At 44.8% G+C, this 24506-nt stretch overlaps 1 protein-coding gene across 6 annotated transcripts in view; it reads right to left on the bottom strand.

The window, feature by feature from the left end:
* Positions 1–24506, bottom strand: part of gra (granulito) — a 325500-nt gene that overhangs the window by 276590 nt on the left and 24404 nt on the right. Inside the window, exons 1-2 of one of the 6 annotated variants that reach the window (XM_038809073.1) lie at positions 22196–22513; positions 21644–21956 (exon numbers count right to left, since the gene is read on the bottom strand). The exons of 3 other annotated variants lie outside the window; for them this stretch is intronic. In XM_038809073.1, coding sequence (XP_038665001.1) covers positions 21644–21675 — 32 coding nt within the window. In that variant the 5' untranslated portion in view covers positions 21676–21956; positions 22196–22513. Of the gene's footprint in view, positions 1–21643; positions 21957–22195; positions 22514–24506 lie in introns of those variants that run through there. 2 more of the 6 variants (XM_038809072.1, XM_038809075.1) reach the window with 2 other exon arrangements.

Below are 24506 nucleotides of genomic sequence, written 5' to 3'. Positions count from 1 at the left end.
CTCATGTATTTGTCAAGATGCCCCTTAAATGCCACTATCGTCCCTGATTCAACCACCTCCTCCGGCAGCGAGTTCCAGGCACCCACTACTCTCGGTGTAAAAAGACTTGCCTTTTACATCTCCTCTAAACTTTGCCTCTCGCACCTTAAACCTATGCCCCCGAGTAATTGACCCCTCTACCCTGGGAAAAAGTCTCTGACTATCCACTCTGCCTATGCCCCTCATAATTTTGTAGACCTCTATCAGGTCGTCCCTCAACCTCCGTTGTTCTAGTGAAAACAAACCGTGTTTAATCAACCGCTCCTCATAGCTAATGCCCTCCATACCAGGCAACATCCTGGTAAATCTCTTCTGCACTCTCTCTAAACCTCCACATCCTTCTGGTAGTGTGGCGACCAGAATTGAACACTATACTCCAAGTGTGGCGTAACTAAGATTCTTTACAGCTGCAACATGACTTGCCAATTTTTATACTCAATCCCTGGCCAATGAAGGCAAGAGACTACCTTCTCCACCTGTGCTGCCCCTTTCAGTGACCTGTGGATCTGTACACCAAGATCTCTCTGACTGTCAATACTCTTCAGAGTTCTACCATTCACTGTATATTCCCTACCTGTATTAGACCTTCTAAAATGCATGACCTCACATTTTTCCGGATTAAAGTCCATCTGGAATCTCTCCACCCAAGTCTCCAAATGATCGAAATCCTGCTGTATCCTCTGACAGTCCTCATTCCTATCCGTAATTCCACCAACCTTTGTGCCGTCTGCCAACTTACTAATTAGACCAGTTACATTTTCCTCCAAATCATTTGTATATATTACGAACAGCAAAGGTCCCAGCACTGATCCCTGCGGAACACCACTACTCACAGCACTCCAATCAGAAAAGCCTGCTTCCTCAATACTACTTACAGAATTTTGAATAATCTGCAAATTTAGCAACAGTGCCTTCAGTTCTTTCTTCTAAATCATTAACATAGATTGTCAGAAGTTGTGGTCCCAGCACAGACTCCTGAGGCACCCCACTAGTCACCAGCTGCCATTCTAAACAAAAAACCTTTATCCTGACTCTCTGCCTTCTGCCAGTCAGCCAATCCTCTATCCCTGCCAGGATCTTACCCTGAACACCATGAGCTCTTAACTTATTTAACAGTCTCCTATGCGGCACCTTATCAAAGGCCTTCTGGAAATCTAAATAAATCACGTCCACTGGTTCTCCTTTGTCCAACTTCCTTGTTACTTCCTCAAAGAGCTCTAACAGATTTGTCAGACATGACCTCCCCTTGACGAAGCCATGCTGACTCGGTCCTATTTTATCATGCACTTCCAAGTACTCCACGATTTCATCTTTAATGGTGGCCTCTAAAATCTTACCAATGATTGAAGTCAGGCTAACCGGACTATAATTTCCTGTCTTCTGCCTCCCTTCTTTCTTAAACTGTGGTGTTACAATAGCCACTTTCCAGTCATCTGGGACCCTTCCTGCCTCCAGTGATTCCTGAAATATTGCCACCAATGCCTCCACAATCTCCTCCGCTATCTCTTTTAGAACCTTGGGTGTAGACCAGGTGATTTATCCACCTTCAGATCCTTTCATTTCCCCAGAACCTTGTCCTTAGTGATGGTCACTGCACTCACCTCTGCCCCCTGATTCTCCTGGAGCTCTGGCATCTCACTGGTATCTTCCACAGTGAAGACTGACGCAAAGCAACTATTCAGTTCCTCTGCAATTTCTTTGTTCCCCATTATTACTTCTCCAGCCACATTTTCCAGTGGTCCAATGTCTATTTTTGCCTCTCTCTTACCTTTTATATACTGAAAAAAATCTCTTTCTATCCTCCTTTATATTACTAGCTAGCTTGCACTCATTTAATTTTCTCCTCCTTTTTGCCTTTTTAGTTGTCCTCTGCTCGCTTTTAAAGGCTTCCCAATACTCTGGCTTCCCACTAATACTCGCCTCTTTGACTGCTTTTTCTTTTGCTTTTAGGCGGTTCTTGACTTCCCTCTTCAGCCATGGATGCCTTGTCCTCCCCTAAGCATGTTTCCTCCTCCTTGGGATGAATTTCTGTTGTGCCTCCTGAATAACCCCCAGAAACACCTGCCATTGCTGTTCCACTGTCTTCCCTGCTAGACTCCTTTTCCAATCAAATCTGGCCAGCTCCTCTCTCATGTCTTTGTAGTTACCCTTATTTAATTGCAATACCGTTACATCTGATTGCAGTTTCTCCCTCTCAAATTGCAGGGTAAATTCTGTCATATTGTGGTCACTGGTCCTGAAGGGTTCCCTGATCAAGTGCCTCATTACACATCACCAAATCCAGAATTGTCTGATCCCTAGTAGGCTCGGTCACAAGCTGACCCAAAAAAACATTTCTTGGACATTACACAAATTCCTTTTCTTGGGATCCACTATTAACCTGATTTTCCCAGTCCGCCTGCACATTGAAGTCCGCCAATTATTATTGTAATATTGTCTTTTTTACACGCCTTTTCTATCTCTTGATTTATTTTCACCTCCTGACTACTGCTAGAGGGCTTGTACATAACTCCTATCAGGGTTTTTTATGTTTCCTCTGTCACAGAGATTCCATGCCTTCTGATCCTAGATCGCTCCTTGCTATCGATTTAACTTCATTCCTTACTAACAATGCAGCACCGTCCTCTTTGCCCATCTGCCTGTCCTTTCGATAGGACACATATCCTTGGACATTTAGATTCCAGCCCTGATCCCCTTGCAGTCACGTCTCAGTGATGCTCTCAATATTGTACCGGCTCATTTCAATGCGCACAAGCTGATTTACCGTGTTCCGTATACTGCACGCATTTAGGTACAACATCCTCCATCCTGCATTGAACACCTCCCTTCTCACACTTGTCACCTTTTTTGCTCTACCCGAGGGGGATATTGTTCTCTTATTTTGGTTCTCTATTTCCCCTTCAGTTATTACACCTTCTAAGCCAACATTCTGGTTCCCACCTCCCTGTCATACTACTTTAAATCCTCCCGAGTGACTCTAGCAAACCCGTGCAGCTGCAGCCTCCCCACTGTCAATTACGGGCCTGGCAAATCCTGTACCGCTTTTCTTTGGAATAGATTGTGTTCCACGCGGCACAGCTGCTAGCCCCTCAACGGTAGCAGAATCGATCCAGGTGCCGCGCCGGTTTTTCTGCCTTAAAAATCAGCATTAGATTCAACATCTAATAGTCTCAGAAATGGAGAATCCCACCCAACAGGTTTATACTCTTATGATGCCCCATCACTCCCACAGGCAAAATCTTAGCAGTCGTAAACTACTGAAGCATAGACTGCGCGACTGCTGTGAGAGCCTGAAAGTCCTGTTGAGCAGAGCAGTTGTCTGGACCTGGATAGCAGCAACCTGAGCCTGCATGCTAGCAGTCCTTAAACTCACAATCTCTGTTGACCTTCTGCTGCAACACTGCTACGGCAGCATGACTTTGCCTATGCTACAGTGGAAGCTGTGACAGTGACCATGAGACACTCTCATTGGTCAATCTGGCAGTGTTGCCATGGAGTTGCCCAGGTCAATCTGGCAGTGCTGCCATGGAGTTGCCCAAATTTTCCAAAGTAGAAAAGATGATCTCCTAGACTTGCGTGATGCCTTATGGAACTAGATTCCTCTATGCTTCTAGTCAAGAGGTTATTTGGCAGCCTGCCAAAGCACCAAGCACTTCACAGTGTTTTCATATATTCCATCCCAATGAGGTTTTCACCCGAGTTCCCTGAAGAACTGGTGTATGATTTTGCACACAAGTTAATCTATCCTTGTCCTGATTGCAGCTAGTGACTCACCATGCACAACCCTTCTCTAAACTAGTCTCAAAAGGATAAAACCTGAGAGCTGCTAATGGTAGGTTGAGTGATGTTGCTTCTTCTTTCAGGCTGTCCTCTTTGTCTTGCCCCTCAACCTGGTCATGAAAAGACTGAGCAAACAGAGGTTCCAAGGGGAAAGGGGTGATAAGGAAATCAGAAGGTCAATGGTCAATTAATCTGTAATTTCCATTTCATAGCACCTTTGAAAATAAAGATTAAAGGAGGTAATGGTGGATATGGCGCAGAAAGCAACATCATCATCCAGGAAGATCTCCATTGCATCGGATGCCACTGCCTCCATGGCCCTGCTGTACATTATTCAAAGGACTATTTCTTTCAGAGAACTGAGAGATGTATATGACATGGTCCTCTGGTTTCATCACCTGCTGTGAACAAATCCCCCCTGCAAGAGAACGGACAGGACATTGATTGTCAGTCAGTGTGTTTGGTGTAATGTCCGTCATAGCCAAATAGCTGGAGATATGTGGATACAATGAAGCATGTGCAACTGACATGTTTCAAAGATGTTTCTGTGTGACGTGTGTCAGGATGTTAGGAGTGAGTCCTGAATGCCGCGGTGTAGATGTGCTGGCTGAGTGATGGGATACGGTGCATTAAGCAGTGTGAGAGTTGGTTGAGCCCACTAAGAAGTGTCACAACACCAGGTTAAAGTCCAACAGATTTGTTTCAAACATTAGCTTTTGGCGCACTGCTCCTTCCTCAGGTGAACATTCACCCTTATGTGGATCAGTCTGAAGAGCTTCTTAGCCCCTCTCCTGCCATCAACCTTCTCAGCAGAATGCATCCAGGGCGATCAGTGCCACTGAACCGAGGAGCTCTCACCTTACCTTGCAGCAACAGTTTCCCCCCAAATGTCCAGAACCCACTCATCCAGGAGCCTGCAGTGCATTGTTACAACTTTGCTGTTGAAGGGAATGTGCCTTTAATAGGAGACGTTGTCTAAGACATGTGCTTTCTTCCCAGCTCCCTTTAATGTTCAGAAGGTGCCTGCAACATTATCGATACTGGGATTACAGGGCACCACAATCATGGAAATGAGGTGGGTAGTGTCATGATAGGGGGATATTAGGAACTTGAATCCAGAAATGGGGTCCAACATGTAGCAGGTAATTTAGGAGTTAAAAGATGGAGGGGGAAAACTGCTAGCAGCAGAGTCAGAGGGATACGCCTACCCCTGGGTTACCTTGTTCCATTCAGACCTAACCTCATTTTTGGGAACACACTAGATGCTTTGGTTCAGCCAGGATGATCCACTCAATATCCATCATCCTTTGGGGCAACCTAGTTTGACCAGCCATTAGCCCATCATGGAGCCTGATGATCTATTTGTCAATCAATGGAAGGTTAGTTGCATATCAATAGCATGACTCTATTGTGTCAATGGGAGTGGGCAATCAGCCAAGATAACGATGATAGGTTAAAGTCTGAAAACCCGAGGGAACCTTTGTTTGAGAGGCTGGGTGGAGCTTAGAGAGAGAGAAAGAATGCTCTTCTGAACAGTTACAGGCAGAAGGTTGTGAAAATTGACCAGAGAGGTCATGAAAGTTGCCACCTTGGTAGGCTTTGGAAAAGGGTTCTGAACAAACGTCCCTAAAAGAAGAAAAATTACTTCATAAATCAAGTAGTGCCTTGGCCTGTCTGTGTAAGCAGCATGTGAGCATCGTTATTTAAAGTGATGTTTAATGGGAACTAGTGTGTGAAGGTTAAGAAACCAAATGTAATCTGTTAGTGTTAGAGTGGAAGTAAAAATTTAAATATTGTTTTCTTTTAATAAAGTTTGTTTATAAAATAACCAAGCCCTATTTCTCATGTTATCACTCCCTGAACAAATTGATCTTTCCGCACCATCTTAAAATTAAAAAAGATTATGGCATCTGGTCCTGTCTCTTAGCCACTGTTGAGAGCTGACCAGATGTCCTTAACAGAAGACACAATTACTGCCACACACTGGGTCCCATGTCTGAAAATAAGGGTGCTTGAATTTAGCACATTATGCCCAGAGCCTGTTGAGATAAGTGAGGATTTTTAAATTATAGATCACTTTAATGGCCCTTTGGATCTTTCCAGGCCACAGTGCCAACCACCATGTGAGCGAAGCAAAACTGCACACAGCATTCCAGATAATGTCTACCCAGGATCTAATACAAGTAGAGAAAAATTCTGGAGATATTCAGTAGGTCTGGCAGCATCAGTGGAGAAGACTGTGTCATCAACTGAAGCAATGTGGCCCAGGTATTCCAGTCAATGGCAAGGCAGAGGATCCAGGCCATTAACACTGTTTCTCTCGCCACAGGGATGCTCAGTAAGAAGTATTACAACACCATGTTAATGTCCAACAGGTTTGTTTCAAATCACTAGCTTTCAGAGCACTGCTCCTTCCCTCAGGTGAATGAAGAGGTATGTTCCAGAAACATATATATATATATATATATAGACAAAGTCAAAGATGCAAGATGATACTTTGAATGCGAGCAATTGCGGGTAATTAAGTCTTTACAGATCCAGACAGAGGGGTAACCCCAGGTTAAAGAGGTGTAAATTGTCACAAGCCAGGACAGTTGATAGGATTTTGCAAGCCCAGGCCAGATGGTGGGAGATGAGTGTAATGCGACATGAATCCAAGGTCCCAGTTGAGGCTGTACTCACATGTGCGGAACTTGGCTGTAAGTGTCTGTTCTGCGATTTTTAGTTGTCGCGTGTCCTGAAAGCCACTTCGGAGAATGCGTACCCAGAGATCAGAGGCTGAATGCCCTTGACTGCTGAAGTGTTCCCCGACTGGAAGGAAACATTCCTGCCTGGCGATTGTCGCGTAATGTCCGTTCATCCGTTGTCGCAGCATCTGCATGGCCTCGCCAATGTACCACGCTTCGGGACATCCTTTCCTGCAGCGTATGAAGTAGACAACGTTGGCCGAGTTGCATGAGTATGTACTGCATACCTGGTAGGTGGTGTTCCCACGTGTAATGGTGGTATCCATGTCAATGATTTGGCACGTCTTGCAGAGATTACCATGGCAGGGTTGTGTGGTGTCATGGTTGCTGTTCTGAAGGCTGGGTAATTTGCTGCAAACAATGGTTTGTCTGAGGTTGCGCGGTTGTTTGAAGGCAAGTAGTGGGGGTGACCTTGGCAAGATGTTCATCTTCATCGATGACATGTTGAATGCTGCGAAGGTGATGTCGTAGTTTCTCCGCTCCGGGGAAGTACTGGACAACAAAGGGTACTCTGTTGGTTGTGTCCCATGTTTGTCTTTTGAGGAGGTTGGTGCGATTTTTTGCTGTGGCGCATTGGAACTGTCGATCGATGAATCGAGCGCCATATCCCATTCGTACAAGGGCATCTTTCAATGTATGTAGATGTCTGTTATGCTCCTCCTCATCTGAGCAGATTCTGTGTATACGGAGGGCTTGTCCACAGGGGATGGCTTCTTTAATGTGTTTAGGGTGGAAGCTGGAGAAGTGGAGCATCGTGAGATTATCTGTGGGCTTGCGGTAAGGCAAAGTGCTGAGGTGACCGTCCTTGATGGAGATGAGTGTCCAAGAATGCAACCGATTTTGGAGATTAGTCCATGGTGAGTCTGATGGTGGCATGGAACTTATTGATGTCATCGTGTAGTGGTTTCAGTGATTCTTCGAAGTGCGTCCAAAGGAAAAAAAATATCATCAATGTATCTGGTGTATAACGTCGGTTGAAGATCCTGTGCGATGAGGAGGTCTTGTTCAAACTTGTGAATGAAGATGTTAGCATATTGAGGTGTGAATTTGGTCCCCGTGGCTGTTCCATGCGTCTGGATGAAGAACTTGTTGTCGAAGGTGAAGATGCTGTGATCCAGAATGAAGAGGATGAGTTGCAGAATTGCGTCTGGAGATTGGCAGTTGTCGGTGTTGAGTACTGAGGCTTTTGCAGCAATGCTGTCGTCATGGGGGATGCTGGTGTAGAGTGCCGAGATGTCCATTGTAACGAGGAATGTTCCTGGTTCAACTGGTCCATGGGTGCTGAGTTTCTGTCAGATGCCTGTCGTGTCGCGACAGAAGCTGGGTGTTCCTTGTACGATGGGTTTCAAGATGCTCTCGATGTAGCCAGAGAGCGTCTCACACAGGGTCCCATTGCCTGATACGATAGGACGGCCTGGTGTGTTGGCCTTGTGTATTTTCGGGAGGCAGTAGCGATCTCCAACGCGGGGAGTACGTGGGATGAGTACAGGGATGCGATCAGACCTGGTGAATATTTCAAGATTTTCTGTTTTTATTCCAAATTTCCATCAGACAGTATTTTCTTTCTGTTTTGTACAAGACAATTGGATCATCATTGCTATATATCCTAGTATGCTATTTAACTTTGCAATAGCCTCTCAGTACTGGTCATGTACCTTCAACACATCACAGTAACTTATTAGGTTCTTCTTCCACTCAAATGATATTAACTCTGTACAAGTTTGATGTTTGACCTATCCATTTGCACAACACTATGTTTATCAATATTAAATAAAATCTCAAATACCAAATCCACTTCCCATATCATCTACATCCGAATTAGTTGGTTTCTCTGCAAACCACAGTATGCTTGTTTATATTGTTCACAAATTTATTTGAAACTCTTACAAGTCAGGCTATACTTTTAGAGTTATATACTGGCAGAATTGGGCATACAAATGCTGGTATGCTCACAGATTTAGACCACTAGTCTTACATGGAGAGCTACTTGAATCAGAATTTTGATTAAGGGAAGACACATGTACAAGGTGAAACCAAGGAATGCAACATTGGGCCTTTCCATCGCCCTCGCTCTTGGGCCTTTCCCTCGCCCTCGCTCTTGGGCCTTTCCCTCGCCCTCGCTCTTGGGCCTTTCCCTCGCCCTCGCTCTTGGGCCTTTCCCTCTCGCTCCTGCCTTTTCCTCTCGCTCTCGTGCCTTTTCCTCTCGCTCTCGTGCCTTTTCCCTCTCGCTCTCGTGCCTTTTCCTCTCGCTCTAGTGCCTTTTCCTCTCGCTCTCGTGCCTTTTCCTTTCGCTCTCGTGCCTTTTCCTCTCGCTCTCGTGCCTTTTCCTCTCGCTCTCGTGCCTTTTCCTCTCGCTCTCGTGCCTTTTCCGCTCGCTCTCGTGCCTTTTCCGCTCGCTCTCGTGCCTTTTCCGCTCGCTCTCGTGCCTTTTCCTCTCGCTCTCGTGCCTTTTCCTCTCGCTCTCGTGCCTTTTCCTCTCGCTCTCGTGCCTTTTCCTCTCGCTCTCGTGCCTTTTCCTCTCTCTCTCGTGCCTTTTCCTCTCGCTCTCGTGCCTTTTCCTCTCGCTCTCGTGCCTTTTCCTCTCGCTCTCGTGCCTTTTCCTCTCGCTCTCGTGCCTTTTCCTCTCGCTCTCGTGCCTTTTCCTCTCGCTCTCGTGCCTTTTCCTCTCGCTCTCGTGCCTTTTCCTCTCGCTCTCTCGTGCCTATTCCTCTCACTCTTTCATGTTAGCCTTTGGCTGCTGTTATGTGAAGTCAAGATTTCTGCTTCTTTTCACAAACACCTTTATTGTCCTTTAAAAAACTCTGTACAAAACTTTATCACTACATCACATGCTCCAAAGGCCACCTGTAGCCTCTTTACGTATCAGTGTCGATTATTGGATACTTAACATATATGAGACATCTAATTAGAATGTCTCTTACCCCATTCCTTAACAGTCTTCCCCTCCTTGGAGAAAAAAAAAAGAATTTGGTGAAAACCAAATTACAAGAAACTGAAAAACGCACGCAATTTTCCCCGTTCTTTTTTTTCAGTTTTTTTGGAAAAGGAAAAAAAGTCACTGATACAGGCACCCTTCATCAACAATATCCAAAAGTTTCTGTGAACTAGCCCCTCTTTTCGTATAAAAAAATAAATAAATCGGACAATTAATAGCTACTATCAACCCATTTTGTTTTTGCTATCTCACCTGTATCCAACATCTGCTTCAAACTTGCGATGTCTATCCTTAACCTTTTCTCATTGACACTTTTTGTAGAGTGCACATTTTCCCACAGGGATTTATTGTCAATGTGACACTCAATGGGTATGTTACCCAAATATCTGTCAATATCTGAGATACATAAAAGGCCATATCCATCACCTCTGCAAGGCTCAAGGTCTCAGCAACTTTTACCCACTCTCCTTATTTTCTTTGTTTCCCACACAGGAGGGAAACATTTACCATTGTTCCCCAAAAGGAAAATTATAAAACCTACTGCACTTGAAACCCCATCACATAAATTTGCATAGCATTCACCACTATAAACTATGAGTTTCAAGTGCCTAAGGTCACCTAAGACCAGGAACATGCCTTTGTGGCTAATAGAGCCAAGACGGTCTTTAAAATAATCTTTACTGCCATAGGTGAATCTACCCTTAAATCCTGATCTTCTAAGATTCTTCAAATCCCCTTTCCACAAGTTGGCCTTTGCCTTATACGTTCCATCCAGAAGAACCTTTTCCGTGCAAATCCATCTGTGGGATAGAGCTCTTTGTTCCCTATTCGGTACTTCCGTGCAGTTCTTGCTGTTTGGCACCTTTGATAACATTTTCATCTAACTTATTGGAAGCCACCAAAATCTCATGTGCCTGTGGGCTTCTACTCCTAGCAGCATTCGTAGTCTTACCAATATTCCGAGACATTGACAAACGACGTCCCCTATCATGCCTGGTATCTCGTTCTGTACTGCTACTGCTTGATCTTTCCCTTCTGCTGTGGCATGTCCTTTCAATAGTACTCAACCTTTTTCCTCTGAACCTATTCACTATCCGATGCACCATCTGAACTGGCACTACGTTTCTGTGCCCTCCATTTTTGAACTTTGTGTTCCCAATCCATTTTCTTACCCTCCCCTGAATGCTGTACATTCAATCAGTGTTTATACTTTCCAGTGGCCTTCCGTGCTCTACTAATAACAGTTACATACTTCCATTGACTAGACCCTTCAGGCAAGTATATCACTTTTGTACCAACTTTTGTCAGATGTCCTTTAGTAAAAATGGTCTGTTCTAATTCATCAGAAATATTGTGCTCCTCTACAGAAAACCTGTCTATATCAGTTAACTGGTCTTCATAGTTCTGTAACACGTGCATACCAGATGACCCTGGTTCCTCATCGTGTCTGTCTTCTCGGTCTAGAAAATTTGAAATCTGTACCCATTATCCTTGATGAATGTACCCTAACCATCTGATTGCCATGTTGCAAAATAATTGTTTTGCCATCTATACCTATGATCTTCTCTGGGCCTTTCCATTCATTAAAATTGTCTCTCTGGGAGCATAATATGGCACAGTGGTTAGCACTGGGACTGCGGCGCTGAGGACCTGGGTGCGAATCACGGCCCTGGGTCACTGTCCGCGTGGAGTTTGCACACTCTCCCCATGTCTGTGTGAGTTTCACCCCCACAACCAAAAGATGTGCCGGTTAGGTGGATTGGCCATGCTAAATTGCCCTTTAATTTAAAAAAATATAATTGGATACTCTAAACTTCTTTAAAAAAAGGAAAAAAATTAAAATTGTCTCTCTTATAGATGTCTCCTTGCTGAAAAACGGTATCTGATGGCCGTACATTATGCCTGAAAGCTCTGTGAATTCTTTCAGAGACTTCTGCTTCCAAAAAAGCTTTTCTACTGCTATGTAATGCATTTAAATGCTCAGTAAAGGCAGAGCTAATTGTAGTCCCTTCCCAAGCTGGAGGCTGGTCTTCCAAAATGGACGGAATTTTAGGATTTCGACCAAACACAAATTAAAAGAGACTATAGTCCCCAACCATCTGCAATGAATTCTTTGCATGTACCGTCCATGCCAAAGCTGAATTTAACTTGCAATTTGGACTATCTGCCAAAATTTTCCAAAGCATGTCATCTATTCAGCAAGGTTACTTTCACACACATAGTTACTAAATGGGTTTTCTGCAACCGTATTCATAATTGTGATATTCACGTTTTCACACATATCCCTAAACTCAACATTAGCAAATTCTTCCCCATTGTCTGTAAGGATATTTGCAGTGTGCCACTGGTAACTGGGCTCCAGGCTGAATATTTGCCATCCACCACCACGCTCTGACTTCTATCAGTTAGCTTGTTCGTTATCCAACTGGCCAAATTTCCCACTATCCCATGCCTCCTTACTTTCTGCATAAGCCTACCATGGGGAACCTTATCAAATGCCCAACTAAAATCCATGTACACTACATCCACTGCTTTATCTTCATCCACGTGCTTGGTCACCTCCTTAAAGAATTCAATAAGACTTGTGAGGCAAGACCTACCCCTCACAAATCTGTGCTGACTATCCCTAATCAAGCAGTGTCTTTCCAGATGCTCAGAAATCCTATCCCTCAGTACCCTTTCCATTACTTTGTCTACCACCGAAGTAAAACTAACTGGCCTATAATTCCCAGGGTTATCCCTGTTCTCTTTTTTGAACAGGGGCACGACATTCGCCACTCTCCAATCTCCTGGTAGCACCCCTATTGACAGTGAGGACAAAAAGATCATTGCCAACGGCTCTGCAATTTCATCTCTTGCTAACCACAGAATCTTTGGATATATCCCGCCAGGCCCGGGGGACTTGTCTATTCTCAAGTTTTTCAAAATGCCCAACACATTTTCCTTCCGAACAAGTATCTCCTCAAGCTTACCAGTCTGTTTCACACTGTCTTCTCCAACAATATGGCCTCTCTCATTCATAAATACTGAAGAAAAGTACTCATTCAAGACCTCTCCTATCTGTTATGACTTAATACACAATCGCCCGCTACTATCGTTGATCGGATCTACCCTCGCTCTAGTCATTCTCATATTTCTCACATATGTGTAAAAGGCCTTGGGGTTTTCCTTGATCCTACCTACCAAAGATTTTTCATGCCCTTTCTGAGCTCTCCTAATCCCTTTCTTCAGTTCCCTCCTGGCTATCTTGTATCCCTCCTGAACCTTGTTTCCTCAGCCTTGCACAAGTCTCCTTCTTCCTTTTAACAAGACATTCCAACCTCTCTTGTCAACCATGGTTCCCTCACTCAACCATCCCTTCCCTGCCTGACAGGGACACACATATCAGGGACACGTAGTATCTGTTCCTTGAACAAGGTCCACATTTCAATTGTGTCCTTCCCTGACAGTCTATGTTCCCAACTTATGCACTTTAGTTCTTGTCTGACAGCATCGTATTTACCCTTCCCCCAATTGTAAACCTTGCCCTGTTGCACGCACCTATCCCTTTCCATTACTAAAGTGAAAGTCACAGAATTGTGGTCACTATCTACAAATTGCTCCCCCACTAACAAATCTATCACTTGCCCTGGTTCATTACCAAGTACCAAGTCCAATATGGCCTCCCCTCTGGTCGTAAAATCTACATACTGTGTTAGAAAAGCTTCCTGGACACACTGCACAAACACCACCCCATCCAAACTATTTGATCTAAAGAGTTTCCACTCAATATTTGGGAAGTTGAAGTCACCCATGACTACTACCCTGTGACTTCGGAACCTTTCCAAAATCTGTTTCCCAATCTGTTCCTCCACATCTCTGCTGCTATTGGGGGGCCTAAAGTAAACTCCCAACAAGGTGACTGGTCCTTTCCTATTTCTGACTTCAACCCATACTACCTCAGTAGACAGATCCTCCTTGAATTGCCTTTCTGCAGCTATTATACTAATTAACAATGCCACCCTCTCCCCTCCCCCCCCTCTTTTACCACCCTCCCTAATCTTATTGAAACATCTATAACCAGGAACCTCCAACAACCATTTCTTCCCCTCTTCTATCCAAGTTTCCGTGATGGCCACCATATCGAAGTACCAAGTACCGATCCATGCCTGAAGTACACCCACCTTATTCCTGATGCTTCTTGCGTTAAAGTATACACACTTCAACCCATCTCCGTACCTGCAAGTACTCTCCTTTGTCAGTGTTACCTTCCCCACTGCCTCACTACATGCTTTGATGTCCTGAACATCAGCTACCTTAGTTGCTGGACTACAAATCCGGTTCCCATTCGTCTGCCAAATTAGTTTAAACCCTCCCGAAGAGTACTAGAAAACCTCCCTCCCAGGATATTGGCGCCCCTCTGATTCAGATGCAACCTGTCCTGCTTGTACGGGTCCCACCTGCCTCAGAATGCGCTCTAATTATCCAAATAGTGAAGCCCTCCCTCCTAACCATTCCTGCAGCCACGTGTTCAACTGCACTCTCTCCCTATTCCTAGCCTCGCTATCACGTGGCACCGGCAACAAACCAGAGATGATAACTCTGTCTGTCCTGGCTTTTAACTTCCAGCCTAACTCCCTAAATTTGTTTATTAATCCACACCCCTTTTCCTACCTATGTCGTTGGCACCAATGTGCACCACGACTGGCTGCTCACCCTCCCCCTTAAGGATCCTGAAGACACGATCCGAGACGTCATGGACCCTGGCATCCGGGAGGCAACAAACCAACTGAGAGTCTCGACCCTGCCCACAGAACCGCCTGCCTGTACCTCAACTATTAAGTCCCCTATAACTAGTGCTCTCCTAATCTTCCCCCTTCCCTTCTGAGCCCCAGAGCCAGACCTCATCCCAGAGATCTGGTCACTGCAGCCTACCCCTGCTAGGTAATCCCCCCCCCCCCCAACAGTATCCAAAGTGGTATACTTATTGTTGAGAGGAACGACCACAGGGGGTCCCTGCACTGACTGCTTCCATCTCTGTTACCCAGCTACCTTTGTTCTCAGGTATAACTATGTCCTGTAGCTTCTATCTATTACCCCCTCAGCTTCCTGAATGATCCTCAGTTCATCCAGCTCCAGATCCAGTTCCCCAACATGGTCTGTGAGGAGCTGGAGATGGCTGCACTTCCTGCAGGTGAAGTCAGCAAGGACACCGGTGGTCTCCCTTACCTCGAACATTCTGCAGGAGGAACATCCCACTGCCCTAGCTGCCATAACCTCTACTTAGTCTCCCAGTAAAAAAAAATATTGCAAGGGATCACCACTCTTTTCAGCGACTTCAGAGTATTATCATCCCCAAACCTGAAACTAGTGGAACTTTCAAATTCCTTAACCTTGTTACAATTTTCAGCATTCAAGGAATCCAGATAACATTTTAACCAGTCAATTCCACACACAGATGTGTAGCCACTGTCCAATACAGCACAATTGAAGGATTCTGCAATCAACACCCTCATTACCGGAGTAAAACTGCTTGTTAATAGGACAATGCCTTCTTTCTGGTCACTATCTTTTTCCTCTTCCGACTCTTCTGTGTCACCTGTAGCTTCAGACACACTATTATAATGTGTTGGACAGTTGAAAGCATAATGGTATTGAGAGTCACACCGAAAACATCCATTTATCATACCCCAGGCATTTCTGTGGTTCATTTTCCTATTTCCATTCACCATGTCCCTCCTCCTATTATAGGTTTTAAATGGGTTTCTGTCCTTATAATTCCCAGGTCCCGATCTTCCATTCTCTTGTAACCTGTTCTTAGCCGGACGATTTCGCCATCCTGTCAGTAGTGTATCTTCCATGGTCTGTTTTATTGCTGACTGACCCATTTGTGTAATAAGAGCCATAGGAATTGAATATTCCCCCAGAATCTTCTTTAAGGCCTCCATCACCTGATCGAATAAGGTATCATTATCCACAAACTTAACTCCTGTCAAAAGCAGGAGCCTATTCATGTTGGTCAATCTAGCACAGTCTAGTAATTTAAATGCCAACACAGACTGTGGAAATTCCAGGCGGTGTTTGTGCAGCCTTCTGTATAGTCTGTTAAATTCCATTACATACTCCTCAATAGAGATATCCTCTGTTTTTCTGGAATCTATCAAATTCTGACCAGGCTTCATACATACTTAACAAGTCATCCTTTTGATAAATCTTATCCAGTCTAATTGTTCCAATTCCAGCTCAGAAAACACTTTACTTCTCATAAGGTAGAGAAAGGATTTCACTCTCATAAAGGTAGAGAAAGAGCCAATGCCATACCGTGTTTCCTCTTTCCCAAGGCCACTGTCCACTGCACTTCTCCCTTGGTCGTACAATCCCCTTTCAGAAAATAATGGTGGATAGTCATATCCGGCCATCGTTATCCTAGGTTCAGCCATATATTTTTTTTTCTTTCTTCCCACTCACTCCTTGGTTGAGTCTGGAAAAGTTGTATCTTTCAACCCTTCATATTTGCACAGCAACCATCCTCTGCTACCAATGTTAGCCTTTGGCTGCTGTTGTGTGAAGAGTCAAGATTTCTGCTCCTTTTCACAAATACCTTTATTTTCCTTTAACACACTATGTACAAAACTCTATCGCTACATCACATGCTCCAAAGGCCGTCTGAAGCCTCTTTACATATCAGTGTCAATTATGGAATACTTAACATAAATGAGACATCTAATTATAATGTCTCTTAACTCATTCCTTAATATCTTGTGCCTTTCCCCTCACTCTCGTGCCTTTTCCTCCGACTCCCTCTCTTGTGCCTTTTCCTCTCTCATGCCTTTTTTCTGCTCTCCCTCTCTTCTGCCTTTTCCTCTGTCTCCCTCTCTCATGCCTTTTCCTCTCACCTTGTCTCACCTCTGTCCCCCTTGACTTTTCCTTTCTCTCATTTTCCAATCTACTCATTTCAATTTCCATTTGAAAAGCTCTATTTGTCTTGTGGCCTTTCCATTTGTTTCATTAGTAACTCTACATATTGTTGCCATATCCAAGACTGTGTTCCTGGCATTTCTTGCAAATTTAAATGCTGAGGCATCGCTTCAGTTATCTCTACCTTCCTAGCTTTAGCACGCACCTCTGTTTTCAATTCACCTGCCAATTTGATTAGCTTATCTTTTAGAAGCCCTTTTAAGTAAACCAAAGACAAGTCATCGACCTGAAGAAAAATCTGATCAGCCTCCAGAGCCAACCACTGGTGCCTCGTTTTAATTTATACTGTAACCTAAACGTCATTGTCTACCATTCAAATATCCTGGACGAGCCCCTAAATTACATTACGGGCCTCCCGTGCTAGCGCATGGTGAACTCCAGCCCCACTTGACCTGGACTCGCAATACAATTGAAATTAATAAATAATTCTTACAAAAACATCTAAAGTCCTTGGCTGTCCAATAACTACAGTCATCAGGTTTGTAAATTTAAACACAATTAACTTCATTAATAACAATAACTATAATTAAGTATGCAGCTAATACAACAGGTTAATTATCTAATTACTAACACTCCAATTAAACTTGTCCCACCCTCTACACACACAGACAAACACACAAAGGTCAGGCAAACACAGAGGGGAAAAGAGGAATGTAAAATAATGATAATAGTATAAATCTTTGTTTCAGATGGTTGTCATGCAGCACACCTTCCTTTAATTTAGCCTTTCAGTTTGAGGTTTCTGCTTTCAATCTGTAATGATTTTCACTGTGGATTCATTCAGGTCTCTGTACAGATATGCAGCTTTTCTGGAGAGAGAAATACTGAGCGAGAGAGAAAGACCGAGCGAGAGAGAAAGACCGAGTGAGAGAGAAAGACCGAGCGAGAGAGAAAGACCGAGCGAGAGAGAAAGACCGAGCGAGAGAGAAAGACCGAGCGAGAGAGAAAGACTGAGCGAGAGAGGGTCCTTTCCTTTGGGCATCCAGGACTCAATTGCCCTTCTTTGGTTAATTGGAAAAATCATCCCACTTCTGGCAGGATCCAATCACCGCCTATTACCGAGCAGAATATGGACTTTCGGCCAATTCATTGGCCATCAGCCAACCAAACGACTAAGTCCCACCGATCTATCAGGTGCCAAAACGTGTTCTGCTGTCTGAAGCATAGTGTTCTCCTTTGTAACTTTTGAACTCCTCACTTCCCTGCTCACCTTAAAACATACATGTCCATTAAGCACCCACGGATCAAAATGATAACAGCAAAAATAAAGAAAGGGGATAAAGGGAATCAAGAGGATGAGCCCTACAGAAGCCAATATAAGAAAATATGAGACTTTGAATTCAAGAGAAACAAATGGTAATATTTTCATAACAGTGACAGATGAAGAAATGTGGAGGTGCAATGAATTTGGATGTCCAAAGTACCCATCACAAGCGCAAAAAGTAATCAAAAAAGGTTAATAGAATATTTTTTTCAAGGGCGTTCAAATACACGTGCTTTGGTTGCACAGAACGTTGATCAGATCCCACCTGGGGTACCGAATTCAGTTTTAGGCACAACATCTCAGAAAAGATATATTGGCCATGGAGGAATTCAACACAGATTCACTAGAATCATACCAGGTTTTAATAAATGAGGACAGAATACATATGTCTGAGTTCAGAAGTGATCTAACTTGGGCAGCAGGGTAGCATGGTGGTTAGCATAAATTCTTCACAGCTCCAGGGTCCCAGGTTCGATTCCTGGCTGGGTCACTGTCTGTGTGGAGTCTGCACGTCCTCCCCCTGTGTGCGTGGGTTTCCTCCGGGTGCTCCGGTTTCCTCCCACAGTCCAAAGATGTGCGGGTTAGGTGGATTGGCCATGCTAAATTGCCCGTAGTGTCCTAATAAAAGTAAGGTTAGGGGGGGTTGTTGGGTTATGGGTATAGGGTGGATACGTGGGTTTGAGTGGGGTGATCATGGCTTGGCACAACATTGAGGGCCGAAAGGCCTGTTCTGTGCTGTACTGTTCTATGTTCTAAATGTTTAAAAATAATAAAGAAAGCTGAGCGAGTAGATACAGAGAATCCAGAATAAGAGAACGAAGGAACATGGGAATGGGAGAAAAAGTGGAGTTAAAACAAATGATCAACCTTGATTGTATTGAATGGTGGAGCAGTCTTGAGGGCCATATGGTATATCCCTGCTCCTGATAAGGTGACAGAATCTTAAAACAGAAGCAAGACCATCAACACGTGGGTGTTTTTTTAATACAGCCTTCTGTAATCGATACTTAGAACTTTATTTTCATACGTTTCACTGTGGCTCTTGAGGTCTGCCCATGATGGATACTGTGAGTTTGCATGAAGAGTGGAAAGGGAGGTGGGGGTATGGGTTGGCATAAGATGGCAATAAAATGGCATTAGGGGTCTAAAGGCCCTGTGGATGACTCGGGAATCATGGATTGGCATGAGTTGGCATATTAGTAGAGGTGCTATGAAGGGCCATGTGGGGTATGTAGAGGTTGCAGGTTGGCCTGGATGGTACATTGGGAGGTGGGCAGAGAGGCCAAGGTTGGCATGAAGGTTATGATCAGCCGTGACAGTTGAGTAGAAGTCAGATTTAGAAAGAAGATTTTAGATAAAGCTACCCTGGCTTAAATGCCTGTATAAGAGGCAATGTGTAGGAATAGATAGTATATAAACAATGCGTGTGATTTTATAACCTATGAATTAATACTATCAGAAAGGACAGACATACAATTAAAATGAAGTTACACAAAATGGCTGTTAGCTGAATTAGCCACATTCCTGAACATCCATTAGCTGGGTTAAGTTGCAAACTGTATACATAACATCATTTAATTACAGACAGCAGAGATAGTTAGGGACACAAGGATGATTGATATTAAGTCATTGAATGGGAAACAGACATGGGAGATTCTGGGGAGGCATTCAAAAAGAAGTGATAAACAGCACACAGGAAAAGGAGCATTATTCATCCGTGCCAGTCCAAGGTCTCCAGATGCAGGAGGAAAGATAACTTTAACAGTTGGTATGAGTGACTTCTTCATGAAGTCAGGGGCCAGTACGGTACTAACCCACGTTATGTAATGTGAAATGTAATTGGATATATAACTGATGTATATAATCTATTATCAATATTATTGGACAGAGTGCAGCCGAAATGGGCTGTGTAGCTGGAAATGGAAAATGTATAAGAATGGATGTTTTCATTTGTTCAGTGGAGTGACGATCTGGGACTTTAACAGACACCATCTCTCCGACGGTTTGATGGGAGGACCAGCCCTGAGCTTGAGTGATTTCTTGGGCAGCACAAGTGGATAGCACTGTGGCTTCACAGCGCCAGGGTCCTAGGTTCGATTCCCCGCTGGGTCACTGTTTGTGCGGAGTTTCCCCCTGGTGCTCTGGTTTCCTCCTACAGTCCAAAAACGTGCAGGTTAGGTGGATTGGCCATGATCAATTGCCCTTAGTGACCAAAAAGGTTAGAGGTTATTTGGTTACGGGAATAGGGTGGAAGTGAGGGTTTAAGTGGGTCGGTGCAGACTCAATGGGCCAAATGACCTCCTTCTGCACTGTATATTCTTTGTTCTTTGAGACTCCCGCTAACAGGCACTGACTGACATGGCGAGTATAAGGGGTCATGGGGTTTCGGTGGGTGCGGGAGAAGCATGAGTTGCCATGTATGGAAGAGTATGGGGCGTGTGTACTTTGTTGTCATTTCGATGAATCCCAGCACACCAGGGCGGGCCTTTTAAACAGTCCGCCTCCACACTGGTACTGTTTCTGAAGCGTTAGCCCGACTCACACCCCGCACAACGAAAATCGAACCTTTCGGGAAAGATTCTCCCGAGCGGAGTTTGCCGAGTGGGTAAATTTCCCAACTCTGCGCACCTACTCAGATGCGAAAATTCGTCCCCGTCACCATGTTCTTTTCGCAAATGCTGCCCGATCTTCTCAACATTTCCGTTTTTATTTCGGATTTTCAGCGTTCATAGTGTTGATAGATCATTAGGAAGGATATCAAGGGGATAAAGAGCAAATGCAAGTTAATGGAGTTGAGATACAGGTCCAGCCACGATTTGGCTGAAGACAGAATAGGCTCAAGAGGCTGATAGGAACAGTTCTGTCCCTTTCTTCGTCTGTCCTCAGTTCTGAATTCTCCGCTCCTTGAATTTGGCTTCGTGTGGTTTTCTTTTTAAGTCCTCCTTAAATCCACCTCTTTAGCCACGTTTTGGTTCACCCCTTCTATAATCTCCCCATTGGATTAGCCTCTATTTTTATTGCACCTGTTAAAAGGTCTTGTGAAGTGTTCCTATATTAAAGGTATTACATAAATGCACGTTGTTGCGGTTGTGGTGTGATTACTCCTTTAAACAATATTCCACTGCAACAATATTTTCAATCCTTGTGCATTTCTCGATCCATAATATCTGGAGCAATTTAAACTATTCATGCTGCTTTTAAATGGAGCTGCTCTGCATGCCGTAATTTAAAGAAAACAAACACAAATTAAATAAATTAAAGTAGAATGATGTCTGGTAACGGGGAGAGCGCTTTGAACAATTTTCCTCCCCCATAAATTCCGCTTTATCAACATATCCTGTGATAAGAGCAATCCTGATGATTTCGGGAGGTAAATAGAACAGATCGAGAAACTCTCAAGTTTGATCTGAGCTTTGCGAAGTCAGCTGGACCTTGGCGAGAAGCACCCGGGGGGGGGGGGGGGGGGGCGACCGAGCCCGGTGGCCAATTCCCAGCGGAGTGCCGGAAGCCCGAGAGAATCAAGTTTCAGTTGCGATGCCGCTCGTAGCTGAATAGCCTGTTTACACACGAAGAACGGAGCAGAGTCGACGGCACACCGTGGCACCCCGCCCCGCTTAAAACATAGGTGGCAACAAAGTCACTTTTTGATTCTAAACGGCGAGTGATTGAGGCCATTTAAATTTCAGGCTGGGACCCGAAAATCTAACGAACTGTCCCCTCGAACAAACACCGGGCATCGAGTGAGGGTGACAGGGATCGATGACAGGCAGGTTCCTGCTGTGAAACTGACCCCTCTTGCCCCCGCCCCGTTTACGCTCGGCGTCCTGTGGCGGAGAAGAAACAAAAACGGTTATTATGTGTATACAGCCTTTCTTTAAAAGACGAGCTTGGCTCCGGTCAGATTTGAACGGTCGTACTCACCCAGTTTGAGCGACGCCCTTCACCTCCGCCATCCCCTCCTCGCTCGAGCGCCTCCCACGCGACCGGTCACTCCGCCTCCGCCAGGTGCGGCACTGCCCCCAAACAGAGCTCGAGCTGCTTCGGCCGACCCACTTCGTCAGACCGCACGTGCCCTTCCGTTGGTCTCGAGCTCTTCCTGCGCGGAGAGGGAGCCCGAGAAAGTGAGCGGGGGGCGAGGTGTGTGTCTGCTTGGGGAGGAGGAGGAGGAGGTGGTGGGTGGGATGGCGATCGCCGAGAAGGGAACGTCCGGCTGGGATCTATAAAAACAAACCTGCTGGAAAAATGCAGAGGGAATGGGGATCATTAAAAAAAGGAGACAAATCAAGGCGGCGGTCTCAGAGTTTTAAATGGGATGGGGGTGGGGGAGAGAAAAGTTTTTAACGCCGCAAGGAAAGAAATTAACACAGCTCAGGAAATATTTCCCCGCAACGGAAAGAGTTATTTAACACACGGGGGTTAAAAAGAGAACACATTATGGAGGGGAAAGTATTTTCCCCACAATCAAATACTCACAGAGAAGTTGCATTGAGAGGAGGGGGTTATGAAGCTGGATAACCGACGGGACTGTCACCTGGAACGGTTGCCCTGCCAACCACAACAACAGGTACCGCAGTGACGTGGTGCGTGTCGTCTGTCAGTGTGTCAGCAGCTGTGGGACATCTTTCCAGTGCATTCGTGGCCAGCCCTCACCGCACTGCACTTGCAATCCGTCAAACCAGACCAGCAGAACAACCCCCACTTCTCTCGCTCCATTTACAAACCACAGTTCTCGCGCGTCGATCACCGCTGATCGCACCCTCGGGTTATTTAAATTGGCCCAAGCACCAACCCCCCCCCCCCCCCCCCGGTTTGGCGGCACATCCAAATGATGGGTCCCGAAATTTAAATCAAAACAAGGATCGTATTGTCTTACCTGCCTGACAAAGCAACCCTCACCCCCCACTCAAATTGAGAGCTGGCGCCGTACCTGTACCTTACCCGGCGTACAAACGGTTTTTTTGCATTTGAATCGTCGCACTGAAGAATTCGGAAGAGCTTGGCCGGAGAGTTGGGCTTCAAGAATGATCTTCAAGGAGGGCACGTGAGAGGGGTGGGGAGGGAGGGGGAGGCACAGGGGTTGAGGGAGAGAATTGCAGAATTTGCTGCCCAGGAACCTCTGAAACTAAAATTATTGAGAAATCGACAATTTGCTCAATATGGAGTGTGCGCTGAGTCCCCAAATGCAACCTCTGCATGTGTGTTGGTTCAGAGAACTTAGACCTAATTTTTAAAACGAAGAGGTTTAAGAAGTCCAAGCCTACGCAAAAACGGGCATCCTGCCACTGGCAAAACTAAACCGTTAGATTGCAGGTCCCCGGAAAGATTTCAGCATCCAATGGTAGGTATACCTGTAAGAAAGCTATACTCGAGATATTCTCTAAAACATAAGTTTTGCAGTCTTAAAAATGAAACTCAAACCGATTATTTCTGCATTCTTTTACCAGCTCACTAGATCATGTGCCTGCTTTTGTGATGAATGTGGGATATTGTTATATAGAATCATCGAATCTCAACAGTGCAGAAGGAAGCCATTCAGTCCATCGAGTCTGCACCGACCTTGGAAAGAGCACCCTACTATATTTTATGTTGTGTTGTAGTGATGTTATTACAAACCCTGGGTTCAAATACATGCAGGCACTATGTCTGCTAAAGCTGTAATTAAGGTGTTGTAAAAGTGAGGGAATAGTTGACTCTACCCATTTACTTGTTTACATGGAGATGGCTAATGGCATATTGTTTAGAGAAAGCTGGCTCCCTGGGGTGTAGATAATTAATGAAGGATGGTGTTTCATCCCAGATATGCAGATCATGGCAAATTTTAGCAGGACACAGATGATGTAATTAAAGAGATGAGCCAGGTCTGCCGGTAGGTTTGGCAGTTTTGCCATAGGATTTGAGTCTGATAACAGGAAGGTTTTCAGGTTGTTCCTGAAAGGGTCTTTCTATAAAGATCTGCACAGACAGTAGCAAGTAACCCTGGATGCCAACTTTATTTATGAGCGGATTTGGAACTTTATTGGGTTGATTGGTTGGAATATATATATAGAGAGTCATAGATGTTTACAGCATGGAAACAGGCTCTTTGGCCGAGCTTGTCCATGCCACCCAGTTTCTATCACTAAGCTAGTCCCACTTGTCTGCATTTGGCCCATATCCCTCTATACACACCTGTCCATGTAACTATCTAACTGCATTTTAAAAGACAAAATTGTAACCACCTCTACCACTGCCTCTGGTAGCTCGCTCCAGATGCTCACTACCCTCTGTATGAAGAAATTTCCCCTCTGGTTTCTTTTGTATCTCTCCCCTCTCACCTTAAACCTATGTCCTCTAGTTCTAGCTTCTACCTTTGGGAAAAGATGTTGACTATTTACCTTAACTATGATCCTCATTATTTTACAGACCTCTATAAGATCGCCCGTAAGCTCATACACAGGGCCGGTGCTAGGAATTGCGGGCCCAATTAGAAAAGTGATGGCGGGGCCCCTACTCTACAAAAGTAAAAATTTATGTATGTTTATATTTCATGTGGTATGCTCGTCTTTAACCAAAAAAAAACATTAAATGCTTGATATACTAAAATTTTGAAACTTACTTACCCGGGCGGAAGGATTTGGCGGCGCAGGGCTGAAGGATTTGTCGACGGTAATGCGGTGCATTCCCCAAAAGTAAAAACTACCCTATAGTTCCTCTTAGAATACAGAAAAGGCTTCAAACGGTAACTCTGTCGCCGCTGGCGCGGGGCCCCCTTAAGGTGCGGGGCAAAATTTGATGAAATTGGTCA

The sequence above is a fragment of the Scyliorhinus canicula genome, chromosome 10, assembly GCF_902713615.1.
Source record: "Scyliorhinus canicula chromosome 10, sScyCan1.1, whole genome shotgun sequence".
Classification (NCBI taxonomy): domain Eukaryota; kingdom Metazoa; phylum Chordata; class Chondrichthyes; order Carcharhiniformes; family Scyliorhinidae; genus Scyliorhinus; species Scyliorhinus canicula.
This window is presented reverse-complemented; position numbering and strand designations above follow the sequence as displayed.